Source organism: Rhagoletis pomonella, unplaced genomic scaffold (genome assembly GCF_013731165.1).
Source record: "Rhagoletis pomonella isolate Grant_MI unplaced genomic scaffold, Rhpom_1.0 Rhpom_scaffold_00014, whole genome shotgun sequence".
NCBI lineage: Eukaryota > Metazoa > Arthropoda > Insecta > Diptera > Tephritidae > Rhagoletis > Rhagoletis pomonella.
In genome coordinates, this window is record NW_023458568.1 from 17,643,731 (window position 1) to 17,662,312 (window position 18,582).

An 18,582-nucleotide genomic window follows, 5' to 3' on the forward strand; every position below is an offset into this window, starting at 1 on the left:
ATGATCTATGCTTTGGAAGTGGTCTATCTTTTTCGCAGTTGTTTTCCCATTGTTTCTCATCTATAATTTCGAAGTTACTATTTTTCACCTCATCGATTGATGGTGGGATTAGGGAAGTACTTTGATTATCTGGCATCAAAGGCGATGGAGTGTTGTCGCTATCTGCTGGTCGATCTTCCTCGCCTCTTTTACGCAATAAGCTTTGTCTGCGTTCATTTACAATGCGAGTGTTGGTGTCGGGATCGTTATCGGTATCTAATTGTTGCGTTGGCGCATTGCAATTTTGGCCTGCTTTTTTTTTAGCTTGGGTTTTCTTGCTATCAGCATTAAGCTTAAATGTTCCATTATCCTTGTCATATAAAATGCGCTTATCAAATGCTGCATCACCATTTTCATCATTAATGAAATCTTTGTTTCTTCCCTTTCCATTATTTTCTTCCTCCACTTTCTCCACCCTTCGTCTATTTCTTTCGCCTTTGGCCGCTTCTTTTCTTTTATCGATATTTTTTCCATTCTCTGCCTTATTTGTTTTTGGTTGATCTTCATATTCTCCTTTCTCTACATCTCTTTCCTTGTTTTTCTCTTTATCTTTATCTTTCTTACATTTACTTCTCTCTTTCACTGACAATGAAGCTCGTTGCTCTCGCTCCCTCTCGCTCTTGGCAATTTGTACGATGTCTATAAGGGAAGGCTTGCGCGTTCGTCTTATTTGTTGCAATTTCGTCAAACCTAAATTCTTGTCTCCTCCATCTTCGTCATGTGGCAGGGAATCGTGGTGTTCAGTATCAGTATCATCATCTTCCCTGCCATGTCTATTAACGGAATCATCATCCGAGGTAGCCGAACCCTTTCGCAGAGCCTCTTTCATGATACGTGAAATCAGTTCTGAAGTAATAAGAGTAAAAATATAAAAAATATGGCACCAATCAGCAGTCCATTGACATACCTTTCCTTGCCTGATTTTTGTATTCTTCACTCTCAAAATCTGGGGGTGGTGTTGGTGTGACCGGGGATGAAGCCTCAAGAACTTTGCGCCATCTGCTGGTCAGTGCTGCTGCGCTATTCTCAGTCGGTTTCATTTCAGGTACCTTGAAGATTTTTTTTCGCTCTTCTTCACGCTCCTTTTGAAGCTGTGTTCTCAAATCTTGATTAGCCTCCCGCAACGCGCCCGTCAATGAGACCAGGTAATAGATGATCAGGATTAGTAGAAGCAGCAGCGGTATAACAGTACTTGCTGAAGTCAAATAACTCAAAGGTCTATGAAGCTCCCTGTTTGATAGGATAAACAATATGTATAACGACTTTAGTGGAAAATAGGAATGTAAATAAAAAAATCCTTCAACTTACTTAGGTAGAGCTTCCCTGGTCGCATTGGTGACGAATTCTGAGATTCGATTATAATTTGAGAATGGTCCACAGTGCCATGAGGGACGTAGCCATACAATAGCATAACTCACCGGCAGCACACAGAGGAAGAGCATCGTGAGAAGTAGAGCGAGGTAGAAATTGTTAGACTTGGATGCCCTGTTTGATATAGACATGATCATGAGTTCGAATATTGCAGGTACAATGAAATATGTTTTTCCTTAGCACTTACTTAAATACTACCTCGTGTGGCACGTTGCATGTCAGCACAATCCAAGATCTGAAGTACATCAAAATCATTAATTTGACAAGGCTGACTAGCACCAAACCGGGTGAGAAAAATATACCCATCCACACTTGTCCTTGGTTGATAATCAAATTCAAAATGTTCTCAGCGATTTTGAAGTCGCCGTACTACGGAGGAGAGGGAAGAATCCAAGTGATGCATATCGTTACCTTAATTCACAAAGGCCCTAACTAGCATATTTGTTATTTTACAGGACAAGCAAAAAACATTGCAAAATCCAAGCATACATACGGATAGGGCAATTTAAAAAGCGGCATAACTCCGTTGTTTTTGGTACTAACAATATAAATTTTTTAATGATGGTGTATTTTAATATATCCTACCACAATCTGTGAAAATCCCAGTTTCAAAAAGTGTTGGGTTGGGCCTTTGTGAATTAAGGTATGAATGTATGTGCATGTATTTGTGTAAGAGCACTTACTTGGGGAAACGTTTTCTCCATATCCCAGCACCAGTGTTGATTGAGATAACGTACAAACAGCGCACGCAGAAAGTCAACGCAGAGAGGTGCGAAGAGGGACAGAAGCTAAAAAAGAATTAATTAAATTATACTTGTATGCTAATGTAACGCTATATTAAAGATAAATATTCAAAATAAGGTCACAAAATACCTTAAATATTTTAAGAACTGGAATACAACTGGAAATAACACAAACGGAAATAACGCAAATTTGTGTTATTTCCCAATTGAATGTGAAATAACACAAATTTGCTTATTGAGCAATAAGACCAACTTTTAAACTTAATAATGAGTAATAAAGCAGTTACATATGACAAAAAGTAGTACATGAACAAGTTAAATGAACGGATTTTTAAGTACAGTATATTTTGCTTTGCTGTCTTTATGCGTAAGTGCACATTTGAGATACATATCCGAAACAGCGCATCAGCAGCATTATTTTTAACATCTATAAGGAAACTGCTCCAATAGATGGATTCAACATACCTGCACAATAGCGATACCTGCATTAAAAATTTTGAACTATTATTGAAAATGAAAGAAAGTATTACGTTTACCTGCACTGGCTCTACACTTACACTAATTTTACAATCTTTTATTTATTTAGCTTTTCTCGCAGAACAACGAAAATGGCTATCATTTTATGTACATAGTTAAATGGATAATTAGATACCATTCGGAAAAAATATCGCTTGCAGTAATTTCTACGTGGTAAGCGCTCCTCCAATATTACGTTTCATAGGGATTCGGATACCTTCCTCATTGAAGAAGTAAAGAAAATTCGCTTAAACGCTTTTTAGGGTAAGCGCACAAGTTTTTCGTGCAAAGAAGGATGGACGTGCCGCCCTGCGCCACACCGCGCCGCGCTGCGTTCGACGACGCGCCCGCTCTCGCGCTCGCGGCCCCCTGTTTCGCAATTATGCACTGGTGGCATTATAGCTGTTTAGAAAAAAGAATAATAATAAAATAACACTAGTTCACTTCTGAGTGCAGTGGGGTATAGTTGGTGCTCTGGGTATGCAGTTACAGTTGCATGGCTATACTCAATCCCGACTCTTGCGTCCTCGTACGCGCGCTCTGGGCAACGTAAGCAACCAATGTGCGAGATGCGGTAACCAATCCGAGTGGAGCCTTGGGTCACGGCAGAAAGAGAGGGAGCTTCGGTGGGGCTACTCCGACTTATTCGGTTTAAGGGCTCACTGAAGTCTGCAGCGTCTGTTCACCAGTAGGTGCGGCTGTAAGCGGGTGTCTGCTTGGAGCAAGCGTCTCGCTATATATACGCGTATTTGGTTGCAAACCCATACCCGTCCCGGCAATGGGTTGTGCGTAAAAACCACTTCTAGTGAAGAAGCAAGGCAAAGCCTCGGGTGAGACCCCCCCCCCCCTTATGAAGACGACCACGGCAAACGTTTAAAGACTACGATTTGAGGGCATGCACCTGGAATGTCAGGACCCTTAATGGGGAAGGTGCCTCTGCCCGGCTGGTTGATGTCCTCGTAGGGACAACAGCTGACACCACCGCCATGCAAGAAATGCGTTGGACGGGGCAATGCAAGCAATGTCTGGCGCCTTGCGACGTCTACTACAGCTGCCATGTAAAGGAGCGCAAATTCGGAGTTGGATTTGTGGTGGGAGAGGACTCCGTCGCCGAGTACTGTCGTCCACCCCGGTGGACGAGCGTTTAGCCACAATCCGCATCAAAGCGAGATTCTTCAACATCTCGCTTATCTGCGCCCATGCCCCGACTGAAGAGAATGATGAGGCATCCAAGGATCTCTTCTATGAGCGCTTGGAGCGCACGTACGAGCGCTGCCCCCGTCATGATATCAAAATCATGCTTGGCGGTTTCAATGCCAGGGTGGGCAAGGATCGACTTCGCCGGGGCCCGAAACATGGTAGTATGCAGTACTAGGTTTAAGCATAAAAAGATCCATCAAGCTACGTGGCTGTCTCCGGATCGAGAAACGAGAAACCAAATCGATCACGTTGTGATAGACGGAAGGCACGCTTCCAGTGTTTTAGACGTACGCACACTCCGAGGCCCAAACATCGACTCGGACCACTATCTTGTTGCAGCCAAGATACGCACCGCCTCTGTGCAGCAAAAAATGTGCGCCCAAATATGCAAGGAAAGCTTAACGTCGAAAAGATGCAATCACAACAGACAGCCAGCGCTTTCGCTACTCAACTCTCATACCTGCTCTCAGAGAGCTCTCTTCAACAAACCAACATATGCGATCAGTGGAACCACATTTCCTGATCATTAAGTAACGCCGCCGAAGAAGTAGTCGGATTTCAGCGAGCCCGAAAGAACAACTGGTACGATGAGGAGTGCCAGGAAGCTGCAGAGAAAAAAGATGCCGCCTACAGGGCCACGCTGCGGTCGGGCGTAACGCGCGCTATGTGGGACCGCTATAGGGATCTGAAGAGGGAAGCAAGACATATTTGCCGCAATAAGAAGAGAGAGGCCGAAATACGTGAGTACGAAGAGCTTTAAATACTGGCCGACAGGAAGAATGCCCGAAAGTTTTACCAGAGAGTTAGGCGACTTACGGAAGGTTTACCGACTGGGGCGTACTCCTGTAAGAACAATAATGGCGACCTAGTAACTGATGTCCAGAGCGTACTTAAATTATGGAGGGAACACTTTTCCACCCTACTAAATGGTAGCAGCACGAAAAGTTGTGGAGAAGAAAAACCCGAGCCCTCAGTCGATGATGACGGATTCGACGTTCCACCGCCTGACTATGACGAGGTACGTATAGCAATAACGCGGCTGAAAAACAACAAAGCTGCTGGAGCTGACAGCTTGCCAGCTAAGCTATTCAAGTACGACGGAGAGGAGTTGATAAGGTGCATGCATTACCTCTTATGCAGAATATGGTCAGATGAACGCATGCCCGACGACTGGAATTTAAGTGTGCTCAGCGCTATCCTCAAGAAAGGTGACCCCGCCATTCGCGCCAACTACCGCGGAATCAGCCTTCTAAGCATAGGTTATAAGGTATTATCGAGTGTATTGTGCGAAAGACTGAAGCCCATCGTAAACGAGCTGATTGGACCTTATCAGTGTGGCTTTAGACCTGCCAAATCCACCATAGAACAGGTATTCACAATACGCCAAATCTTGGAAAAGGCCAGCGAGAAAAGGATCGACACTCACCACCTTTTTGTCGACTTTAAAGCCGCTTTTGACAGCTCTAAAAGGAGTTGTCCATACGCCGCCATGTCTGAATTTGGCATCCCCTCAAAACTCATACGGCTGTGTAAAATGACGTTGAGTAATACCACCAGCTCCGTCAGAATTGGGAAAGACCTCTCCGAACAGAACGGGGTTTCAGACAGGGCGACTCCCTTTCATGTGACTTCTTTAATCTGATGTTGGGGAAGATAATAAGAGCTGCAGAACTGAACCGCTCAGGAACAACTTACTACAAGAGCGTGCAATTGCTGGCTTATGTCGACTCTATAAGTCACTCATCATGCCCGTGCTGGTATATGGCGCAGAAGCATGGTCAATGACAACATCCGAAGAGACGGGCCTTTACGCGTTTGCGACGGCGGGTACCGCAGACGATGGAACGATGAGCTGTATGACCTTTACAACGACACGGACATAGTGCAGCGAATTAAAATACAGCGGCTCCGCTGGTTTGGCCATGACGTTCGAATGGACACCGACGCTCCAGCTCTGAAAGTGTTCAACTCGGAACCCGCTGTTGGTAGCAGAGGAAGAGGGAGGCGCCCACTGCGATGGAAATATCAGGTGGAGAAGGACTTGGCTTCACTTGGCATTTCCAATTGGCGTCAGTTGGCACAGAGGAGAAACGACTGGCATACTTTGCTGAACTCGGCCAAAATCGCTTAGGCGGTTACTGTGCCAAAAAGAAGAAGAAGAAGAAATGGTGCTCTGGAATAACTGGGTCCATGTGGTACATATAGGGTTCAATCGATACCACTAAGTTATCACTCTAATGAGTACTTGTACTCAAAAGACTAAAAGTAACGATACCTACGCAGTATCGGCAAATTATCGAGGACTTACTTGAATCGTTTTCATATTCTCTTTCGAGAGATACTTCCCTTTTTTTGTTGTAAAAGGTCTTATGATTACATCTTATCATGATTTAAAAAAAATTATGTCAAAATCAAATAAAAAGCCGATAAATTTGCAGGTATATTAAACGTTTACATTTAAGTTATTTAGTAAGAATACAAAATAATTGTTAATTAATATTTGTGCCACATTACCAAGACACAGTATTGGTTATAATTTTATCAGTCATATGAGTGTATAGGTCACCCAATATGTATAATTTCGGATTTATATTTTTGTTGTTATTTTAAAATTAGTTTTAATTACTTTTTTAATAAATAATATAGTTCATTCTATAACAAAAACCTTGTTGATCCAAGTTTTAAACTTTGTTCAAAAATTAGAAAACAAATCAACAAAGTTTCATCAAAGAACGTAGATTATAAGAAGGGACAACTCGTGCCTTCTCTTTTGCGCTAATACGTTTTCATCAAAACACTATTTATTCTGAATGAAAAGTGTTTAATTTTGATGAAACTTGGATTTTCTTCTAATTTTTGTACAAAGTTTGAAACTTGAATTTACATGGTTTTTTTAATAGAATTAACTATATTTTTTTTATAAAAAGTAACTAAAATTAATTTGCACCGACACTTATCCATACGGTCACCCCCTATAAGTATGTAGCGCACTACATCATTTACAAACTATTTATGAAAAAAAAAAAATTTATTGTTTTTTTGGTACATTGCTGAGGAGCAATATCTATTAGTTATAATTACATATATGACTTCATATAAGTATATTATTCACAAAATATTTATGAAAATAGCTATTGGAGCACACGGCCAAGGAACAAAAACTTTTCTAAATGCTTTCCAGACAAGCGATTTTTACTTTATCTACCACACGACCGCACTGTTCGCGAAAACTCTAATAACGGGCGTCATTTGTTGAGTTGTCGATGCAATAAGGGTTGCCGTTTTGCTTTTCCTACCAAAATTGGTAGGTTTTTTTTTGTCGTTGGTAGGATGGTAGGACGCTTAAAGTTTTGGTAGGCTTCTTTGCTCGTAAAACAGAAAACATCGCTGGCTTGTTGTAATGTGTCACTTTGTAAGCATCGTGATTAAGCTTGCCAAATTTTGTCAATAGGCATGTTTTATTCAACCATCACAAGCAAATAGCTAAATCTTGGTCAAATAAAACGAAATTAGCTTATTTCCTATGTTAGCCTAATTTTGACAGTTGTTTGACTAGAAATAGTGTCAAAGTAAGTTTTTGCCTCTTTCTGATTGGCTGAAGGAGAAAATTTCTGATGCTGAATGGCAATGCCTCTTGTTCAATATACAAGCCAAGATAGCTTTTCATAAGACAATATAATTATGTTGGGTAAGTCCTCCATACAAAATAAGCTAATAGCTTAAATTTCTGGACAAATAAAACACGGCTATTATCAATGTTACGGTCATTCATTGAAAAACATCGTTGCTTACTGGTATAGGCAGAATTTTACCAATTACCTTCGGCGATTCTCTGAACTCTGTATTCGTATAAAACGTCTTATCCACTGCGTATCTAAATATCAAGTGACTGAATTGATGGATGTAAAGGCAAGTTTATAAATGAGATGTTTTTCTTTGAAATGCAGTTGCGAATCGATAATAGTTTCAACATTGAAAAGGTTGTTAAAATATTTTAAATGACACTAAAAGGGCTATTCAATTAAGAAAACCACTTAAAGAAAAACACGTAAATGGGGGAATTTCAAAGTTTTTAACCGAAACTCGAGGAAATTATTGCCAAACCCGTAGCGGGCAGATTTTGTCCCAAGCCCGGAGGCTCCTAAGCCCAGACATTTGGCAAGTCTTACCATGAGGTTTGTTTTTACCTTACTAATGTATATATCGTTACCTAAAGGTGAAAAGGTGCCAAATCCATTTTTTTAAATTGTTCAGGAGAGACGAAAAATCGATGTAGTTCCGCGTTATCTGTCATTCTGCATCACAAACTTAATTTAAAAAAAAGAGCAGACTTGGCACCTTTTCACATTTAGGTAGCAATATATATATATGTACATGCTTCATAACACCGTGCGACAGTAAATTTTACAAACGAAAAAATCAATATATTCGCAATACTGGGGACCAAATGTAGTAAAACAGCATTTTTAGTTTTTTTTTCTGACGTCAGAATTTTTTTGAAAGGACTTTGAAATTTCTCGAATATGAATGAATAAAAAAATTATTCAAAAGATTCGGTGCATTGAAGAATAACAATATGGGTATCAGTTAAAAGGAAAAAATTCTGTAGAATAAAAAAAAATTATTTTTGGGTGCACCAGGACCAATAAGTATTGAAAATGTCCTCTTAAAAATTTATCCTTGAATATCGTTGCAAATTTCCAATATTTATTTTTGAAAAAAATATATGTCAGGGACTAATATGTTAACTACCACATCCTTGAATTTCGTCCTTCTAAATTTATTAGTTTTCGCCAAAAATAAATTTTACACTTAATAAGATATTGATAGTTACAATATACATACATAAATGAAGATACTGGAATCATTATTATGGTACCATGTATGCGCTCTAAAAGAAAAAACTGAACGTATGATGAACGGTTTTAGTATTTTAATTGTTTTGTATATAAGGGCGTAGCCTTTCACTTAGGGGGGCAAGAGTTTATATAGAGGGCAACAATTTTTATACCCGAGCACACTTGTGCACAAGGGTATTATAATTTGGTTCACATAACGGTTGTTTCTAACGGGCAAAACGAATCGCGATAGATATAGACAAATGTATATATAAATGATCAGAATGAAAAGATAAATCATTTAAGCGGTGACTGTCTGTCGGTCCGTCCGTCCGTCTGTGCACACGATAACACGGGTAAAAATTTAGATATCTTAACGAAACTTTGTACGTGCACTTCTTTCGGGCGTAGGACGGATGGTAATTTGGAGAAATACGAAATCTTCGATAAATTAGTAAATAGTAAAGCTGATTCATTCAAAGTTGACGTTTGCAACAATTCTTCACCAAGAAATACGTTTATGATAAAATTTTGGAAAATGGGCGTGGCACCGCCCACTTATGATCACATATATATATATCTCGGTAACCGTTGTACCAATTTGTACCAAACTCGGTATGGTTATTGCGCTTCCTACACAAAAGCAAAACATTGAAAATTATTGTAATGGGACTAAAATTGTGGGCGCTTTTTATATAACGGCAAATTTCAGAAATGATCGAAGCTTCAATATTTCAAAATTTAAGGATGCTAATTTACTCAAAATTAATATATCTCGGTTTACCATGTAGCGGTAGCTTTCGGAAAGGTGAAAATCATATATTTAATACTTGCGCCGGGTATGTAATGTTCGGCTCCGCCCGAACTTAGACTTTCTTACTTGTTTTAATTAAGTTTTTTTTTGTGTATATAAAGAGAAATTTTTGGCTTTAAGAAAGTATAAGTTTTCTGGTATCCTTTACAACGATACCAATTTTTTGAAAATCGGTTTGAAATTTTTTCGTTTAAAATATTTTATTTATAAAAAAGAGGTATTTGTTTGATTTTAAGTGTTTTTTTTCTCAAATTTTTATATACGATGTATACAAATATGCATACCAAAAGAAAGGGGGTTTAATCGCCTTTACAGCGACACCAATTTTTTAAAAATCGGTTTGTAATTTTTTTGTTTAAAATATTTTTTATAAAAAAATACGGTATTTTTCCTTTTAAGCTTTTTTTTCTCAAATTTTTATAACGCATATCAGAAGAAAGGAGGTTTGATTGCGTTTACAACGATATCATTTTTTTTTTAAATCGGCTAGTAATTGTTTTGTTTAAAGTATTTTTTTCCCCTCTTAAATGTTTTTTCTCAAATTTTTACATACAAAGTATACAAATATGCATATCAGAAGAAAGGGGATTTAATCACGTTGGCAACTATAGAAATTTTTTAAAATTGTTTGACATATAAGGTTTTTAATTTTTCGAAGACCCGACCTTATAGCAGCTCTAATATAAGTTTGAACAAAATAAGGTTATATACCATTTAAATAAGAGCAATAGGCGGACTACGTCTATATTTTTAGTTTTTTAGTTATTTACATATAATAATAAAAACTAATTCTTTATCAAAGGCCCTAACTCCGAAAAACGGAGAAATTACTTTATTACCTATGACTCAATCTCTTAAAAAAAATTGGTTTGGTCCAATACCCAGCCGAGTGCTGTACACTGTATCAATATCTTATAGGAGAAGTGTACATTTTTTTATCTAAAACTAATAAAGGTAGAAGGACGAAATTCGAAGGTGTGGTACATATTAGTCCTTGATATTTTTTTTTTTTCAAAAATAAATATTGGAAATTTCCAAGGATATTTAAGGATAAAATTTTAAACGGCCATTATCAACACTTATTCGTCCTGGTGCGCCAAAAAATAATTTTTTTTTTTAATTTTACAGAATTTTTTTTTTTATTGATACCCATATTGTTACTTGCACCAAATCTTTTAAACAATTTTTTTATTTAAACATTTCCCAGAAATTTCAAAGTCCTTTAAAAAAAATCCTGACGTCAGAGAGAAAATTCAAAAACGCAGTTATACTATATTTCGCTCGTAGTTTTGTGAATATATTGATTTTTTCGCGTGTTTTATAAATTCTTGGTTTTTGTCGCACAGTGTAATATAAGTATGTGCGCAAATCAGCAACAAAAAAATCTATGACGGAATTTTATTTTCCGCAACGGTTTTCACATCATTTCCTCCGAAGGCCTTATTATAATTATAAACTGCGGATTTTTTGCCACTTTTTCGTTTTTTCGCAGTGTAATCGAAATTTTGAGGGTTAAGAAGTCAAACGGACCCCAGATTCGGATTCAGTGGGTCGAAACACCACTTTTTTGTGTGTGCTATAGTTATATAACATAATGTAAAAAATATATTTCTCAAAACAAGCGTTTATTTAACATGTACAATCAAAAGAATAAAATAAAGTAGTGTAACAAAAGATTTTTTAACAAGAAAATTTTGTCAAAACTGCACTGAAATGAATAAAATAAAATAAGTTAAGGTCTCGATAAAGTTACTAAAACCCAATTAGTGAAAGGAGTTACTCAAACTCTAATGAAAATTACTAACAAGTTGTACTAATTTACTTCGTTTTTAAAAAATTTTGTCGCGCGAATAGCAAACCGGCATTTAAATATCTGCATGCATACATACATATACCTAACCAATTATGCATGTACGATGAATTCCCCGACACGCTTTTTTGAAAACGAAGTAAATTAGTACAAATTGTGAGTCATTTTCATTAGAGTTTGAGTAACTCGTTTCACTAAATGGCTTTTAGTAACTTTAACGAGACCTTAACTTATTATACCTTTCATGAGCATGAAATGGTATTATAACTTTGGTCCGATGTTTGTAAGTACCAGAATAAAAAGAAATAGACCCATCAAAATGTATACTTACACGTTCAGAACGTCGAGCTGAGTCGATTTAGCCATGTTCGTCTGTCCATCTGTCTGTCTGTCCGTTTGTTTGTAAGCAATCTTGTCTCTCAGTTTTCAAGATATCAGGTTGAAATTTGGTACGTGGATGTATTTTTATATTGTATTAATCATTTGTCGGAACCGGAAGAATCGGAAAACTATAACATATAGCTCCCATACAACTTATTGTTCAGATATAAGATTTTTCGTTGTAACTCCTCCATTTATGCAGCTAGGAATATGAAACTTTGCAATACTTGCACCCATTATCAACAGAAAACTCACAGTGAAAATTACAAAGATCGGGTAACTATAACATTTAGCTCCCATACAACTGATTGGTCAGATATAAGATGTTTCGATATAACTACTCCATTTATGTAGCAGGGAACATGAAATTTGGCACTGTTTTCACTCATGATCAGGAAAATACTTGACGATCTTTAAAATAACAAAGATCGGGTCACTATAACATGTAGCCCCCATAAAACTGATTGTTCAGATATGAGGTCTTTTAACAAAACTCCTCCATTTATGCAGCTAGGAACATGAAATTTCGCACCGTTTTCACTCATTATTAACAGACTACTTACAGTGGAAATATCAAGGATCGGCTCACTTTAACATATATCTCCCATACAATTGATTGTTCAGATATGAGATTTTTTGTTATAACTTCTCCATTTATGCAGCTAGAAACATTAAATTTCGCACTATTTTCACTCAATATCAACAGAAAGTTTACAGTAAAATGAACAAAGATCGGGTCACTATAATCTTTTTATTGCCTCCATTTAAACCGATTGTTCAGATATGGGGTTTTACTGATTGTTCAGATATGGGGTTTTACTGTAAAAGTCCTTTATTTGGACAGCTAAAACCGATAAATTTCGCAAGCTATTTTATAAATAATAATACAAAGTCTACTGAGAAAATCGTCAAAATCTATACTGTATAAGCTTTATCTCCTATACCGCTGATTGTTCAGATACCAGATTTTGCGATCTATCTGCTTTACGTAGAAAGGTAAAGCCATTAAATTGTGTTACCGGTTTACATCAGAGTGTCCATATTTGGCGATTTTTTTTTTTAGATATTTGCGCGTAAAAATTTAGGAAATCGCCATTGGCGATTTTTGGCAATTTGTCCCTTCAAATAAATTTTTTCCAATTATAAAAATATACAAAATTTAGTGTTCCCCGATAATTTTACAGAAGAGGCTAATGAACTGCGTGATAAACTTGACTGAAGAAGCATATTAAAAGACTGTCAAAAATGTTTTTAATCACCCTAATCGAAGAACTTTAGAACGATTACCTATTCAATTAAATACTTTTAAACAAGCTTTGATTTTGTCACAAGAAAAGTGTGTGAATCACAAGAGGGCGAGTTTCGGGGACCTGCCAATTCACTATTTGACTTTGAGGGAAAGAAAAGCAGCGGAAACTGAATATTTAAATCTTTTATTTTCCCATGGAATAACTTTTCTCTGAACAATTTCATCCGACTCTGAAGAATCTTGGATAATTGCTTACAGAGTGAAAACCACAACAGGCAATAAAATGTTTGGAAATATAAGTAAATTCATATTAGTACCCTTGCCGCACTCACATGCTTTGTTAAGCGCGTTTTTTTCCGTAATAAATTCAACAAAAACTAAGATTCGAAATAGGATGAGGTTGGAAAGCCTTAATTCAATAGTTCAAATAAAGTGTTATATGAAGGCTAATAGTTTTTGCTGCAAAACGTTTCCAATATAAAACAGTATGTCATCAAGGATGAATAGCTCAATATATTACAACAACAGAAATGTAAATGATTCAGACACTATAGGTGATTTTGAAGAAATTGTGGAAATAGCTGATCTCGCCTTATTATAGGTCTTTATTCAGTTTTTAGCGCCGAGCTCTTAAAAGCGGATTGAGCGAGTTTAATCAATTAATACGAGTTATAATAAATTTAATAATTGCGCAATCTTATTGCGAAATATGTTGAAAAAATATTTTTAAAAAGTATTCGTGTTTTTAAAGAAAATTGTTTGCACATCACTATTATTTAAGTGATTTGCGTTATTTATTATTACCCTCTGAAGGTATTATATTTTTTTTGGTTTTAAAAACTATATTATTTTTAAAATAAAAGATTTGTTAAATAAATTTGTTAAATCATTTAAAAAAAAAAGATTTGTTAAATAGATTTCATGAATTTTATTTAAAAAAAATTGGCGATTTTCGGCGATTTTTTTTTTAGGAATTGCGCTTTTTTTCAAAATAATCTGGACACCCTGCTGTAAACACCTAAAAGGAATTTTCATAATACTTACTGGATTACTCTAGATGAAATTCTTAAGGCAGTTTTACACGATTGGTACATTTGTTCAGATTTTTACATTTTGGCATTTACAGAGTAGTGGTGTTTGAACATTTTTTTATTGAGCTGAACTCAAATTTCTAAGGAACACCACTCTTGTGGTAAAATGTACAAATCTGTACAAATGTACCAATCGTGTGCCTGCCTTTAGCCCAGTACCACATCCGACAGCTTCAAAATCAAAAAAATGATAGTTTAAAAAACTAGAACCTCCCTATTATAATTGCCATTCGTACTGTCATCAAGTATGTAACTTGAGAATAGAAATCGCTGCATCTTTTAGGCGCATCAATATTACATAGTTACATCCCGAGCTAATAAAAGGAAGGTAAAAAAGGAAAAGGATCGACAATATTAGCCTGTCCCCGCACTTCATGATTTAGTGAGAAGATGTTCACAAAATATATGGTAAATGTGGGAAAGGAAACGACTTCGGACTATTTCGGACTAAATCCTGGAGTACGGGAACAGGCTATTTGTCTGTAGCTAACAATGATGCCATATGCAGATTTTTATTTATTTATTTATTTATTTATTCAGTCTAAAAAGTTACAAACTTTTTTACAGACTACTCAAAAATAGAAAACAATTCAAATTTAAATTAATATAAACTATTATTCAAATTAATAACGCTGCTATATCGATTTGCTAGATGTATAGTTTTAACGATTGATTCATTCATTGCATAATTTGTTTTACGAGTTACTTCGATAAATAATCTACTATGCCGAAGATTACGCGGTGGAATATAGGGGATGAATAAATTAGACAAATCAGAGCATTTAATGTTAGAGTTAATTATGTTATAGGCCAACAAGAGCGAGGAACAGGTTCTTCTCTCATACAAAGCCTGGAGGCGAAGTAATTTACGTCTGCTGATATTTGATGGGAGGCCATCAGGCCAACGAAGCATACGCAAAGCGATTTTAGTAAATATTTTCTAAACTCTCTCAATTTTACATGAGTGTACTTCGTAGAATGGATTCCATATAACTGAGCAGTATTCGAGACGACTTCTTACCAAAGAAATGTAAAGGGATCTCAACGTCATTGGATCTTTAAAGTCTACGGAATTACGTCTAATAAAACCAATCATTGCAAAAGATTTTGAAACAATAAGGTCAATGTGACTAGAGTAGGGATGCAAAAAAAACATCGATACATCGCAAACATCGATGTTTGCTATTCGATGTATCGAATAAAAGCGATGTTTTGGACTTTCCGATATACATCGATATATCGATGTATTTTTTCCGATGCATCGACATTTGTGTGCAATGTACACTGTACCAAGACGAATTTATACAAGGTGGTGTTAACAGCTCAAAAACAAAAATTACAATAGCAAATTATACGCACATTGACAACAGTATAAAACGAAATTGCAGCAAACACATCATTTAAACAAAAGGTACAAAGTCGTCGTGAAATCATCGGATCCGATAAACCACCTTGTATAGATTCGCCTTGTACTTTACATACTAAAATTATTTTGTATGCTTTTCAAACTATTTTTCACTATTTATGCACTATTAGAATATACATTCTATTAATATTATCCAAAATGTTATTGCATTAATAAATTTATTGCATTATTATAATTTATTAGTAGAAACATTTGGTGCCAAATACCATCTACAATATGATATTAATTGATATGATATTGACTCTCTAAAACCATTTGGAAATTTGGACAGATTTTAAACAGCATATTACAAAATTGTTTCACATAGCTTATCAACATAGAGAAATAATATAAAGTGTGCAAGCCAGTTTGAAGGCAAAATTTGAGTTTCTGGCATTAATACTTGGTTTTGTTGTATACCTCTGCCTGATTTCGGCTCATGTTCTCATCCTTATGGACTCAAAATATCAGTAATGCAACGTTGTGTGTACTCTTGCAAAGCGACAATAATTTAATGACATGTTTATTTTTTTATTTTTTACTCTAATCAAAAAACTTCATAATATATCTCTCAAAAGGGTTAACATGAAAGTCAAATGAAGGAAAAACTTATGATAATAAATTGCCAAATAAGTGACTGAAATATAATGTCATTGCTAGCTGCCACACTTTATATTAGTGGTATTCATCTAAACCGATAACTTTATCAAGCAGATAATCTTATAAGTTTACGCACTCTGTTACATGAACGACCCTTTTCGTTTACACATGCGACAATAGTCGTGTTTTCTTTGGTTATAGAGCACAGTATCACTAACTTAATACTACTAGTACGAGGATAAAAAAATTGTAGAAACTAACTCACTAAATGTGAAAAATTATATTTACGAGATTATATCTATTTAAATAAATATACATATAACATACGGCCTATTTATTTGAAGCTAGTTAAAAGAAACAATGGCAGAATGTCTATTTGTGCATGAATTCATTTGAAACGGCTACCAAACTTTGCGGTCAAATTATCAGTAAAGCTAAACAAACAGAACGGATAACATTTGAACCAGATCTCTATTAGGATCATATCGTTGTTGTTAAATTTACGTGCAAAAGTTTTATGCGGATTCCGATTATTGCCCAAGAAAACATAGCTAGAGTTGCGACAGAGTTGCATTGGCTTCAGTTTATCAAGTTTATTCAGTGAAATCGCTGGAGAAATTTATCAGAAATGTGTAAACGAGTTTCCATGCAAATTTTGACAGTTCATTTATAATGTTTACACAATTATAAGTTTATATGGTTTACAATGCATTTATAAGGTTTGATGAATACCCTTATTATTGTATTATGCTTATAAATATTTAACAATTGTCGCCACTTCCATACCTTCCGAAAATGTCGAAGCCTTCTCAAAAGAACACAAAAAACTGGGATTTGTAACAGTTTAAATCAGTTAATACATTTCACTGCGAGTTATTACTTAAACACTAATCGAAGTTACGATTTTTTAATTTTCTTGTTGTATATTTTTAATTTAAAGAAAATGCTGATATTTTCATTCGATGCATCGAAAATATCGATGTTTTTATACGATACATCGATATGTATCGATGCTATATTTCGATGCATCAAATCAAAGAAAACATCGATGTATTTTTTTGACTTGCATCCCTAGACTAGAGAAAGATAGTTTGGAGTCAAATAATACACCCAGATCTTTAATCTAAGAACGGTTCAACGAGTGAGCATTTATTTTATAGTTAAAAATAGTGGTGCCAACCTTTTTTGAATAGGAAACAACACAACATTTATTCGTATTTAAAAATAAGTTAATGTTATTGCACCATCCGGCAAAAGAATCAAGGTCAGATTTTAAGTTAATGCAGTCAAAAATATTACGTACTGTTAAAAACAGTTTAACATCATCTGCAAACATTAAGCATTTAGCGAATTTAAATTGTTGAGGCAGGTCATTAATAAAGACTAGAGTGCCAGTTACTGTCGAAATTCGACAGTTTTTCTAGTTTTTGGGAGCCTTAGAGAGGTTTTCTAACTTAACCCGTAGCAAAACTTCTACGGTACAAATTAGCTTACCGGAAAATCTTCTGCTTTGGAACTTAAACGTAACTAATATTTTTCTTATATTAGAACGTCTTTGGAGGACTTCGGCAGGACTTGGAATTGACCCGATACATTCCAGTTTATCGATAAATTTCAATGATTTGATACATATCGATAGCTCGAAGAATTTCGAAAACACTAAAATCCGATAACTCAACAAAATTCGTTAACTCGACCAATTTCGATAACTGTGAAATTTGAGGGCTCGATAAATTTCGATAGCACGAAAATGTAAATTCTTTGGATACCTTTGGATACATTTTTATTTTTGACAACTCCAAATTTTTCGAAAGCTATCGAAAAATTTTGATAACTCGTTACACTCAACACGATAAAATTCGATAAGCAGTTATAAATCGATTAGCTTATATAACCTTGAAATTTCGACAAATCGATATATTTTGAAAATTCCACAAACTTCGATTCGATGAATCAACCAATTTAAGTAGATCAATAATTATCGATAACACTGTAAGTTGAAAGAACTCCATGCATTGCGACGCCTCGATAAATTTCGTTATGTCTATAAATAATGATAATTCTATAAATATCGATAACTTGATACATTTCTTTAACTTGACAAATTTCGTTAATCTCACACGTTTTTGTAGCTCGATAACTATCCGCAAATTTGGATAACTAAGTTTCTGTGTCTATAAACTTCGATAACTCAATAAACATTGATCAGTTTGAATAATTCGATACGTTGCGATAACTTAATAAGCACGGATAATTTTCGATAACTATAAACGTCGATTATTTGATAAATTTCAGTAAGCTTTATGGCTGTTTTTATTTCGATTCCTATTGGAAAATTTCAACTCTGTTACCCTAATTCTTATGTATCTCTCATTGTCTCCATTTTCGCTTTTATCTCCATTTTCGTCTTTATCTTCACTTTTGCCTTTGTATTTCAAAGTTTAATTTCAAATACGAAGTAAAACAAAATGCGAAACAGCAAAAACAACAATACACAAATATGGAAATTTTTAAACGACGATTTT

General features: G+C 35.6%; 1 protein-coding gene across 1 annotated transcript in view; it reads right to left on the bottom strand.

The window, feature by feature from the left end:
* Positions 1 to 18,582, bottom strand: part of LOC118749048 — a 100,015-nt gene that overhangs the window by 21,920 nt on the left and 59,513 nt on the right. Inside the window, exons 10-14 of the mRNA XM_036483838.1 lie at positions 2,094 to 2,198; positions 1,598 to 1,779; positions 1,348 to 1,524; positions 947 to 1,269; positions 12 to 885 (exon numbers count right to left, since the gene is read on the bottom strand). Of these exons, the coding sequence (XP_036339731.1) occupies positions 12 to 885; positions 947 to 1,269; positions 1,348 to 1,524; positions 1,598 to 1,779; positions 2,094 to 2,198 (1,661 nt within the window). The remainder of the gene's footprint in view (positions 1 to 11; positions 886 to 946; positions 1,270 to 1,347; positions 1,525 to 1,597; positions 1,780 to 2,093; positions 2,199 to 18,582) is intronic.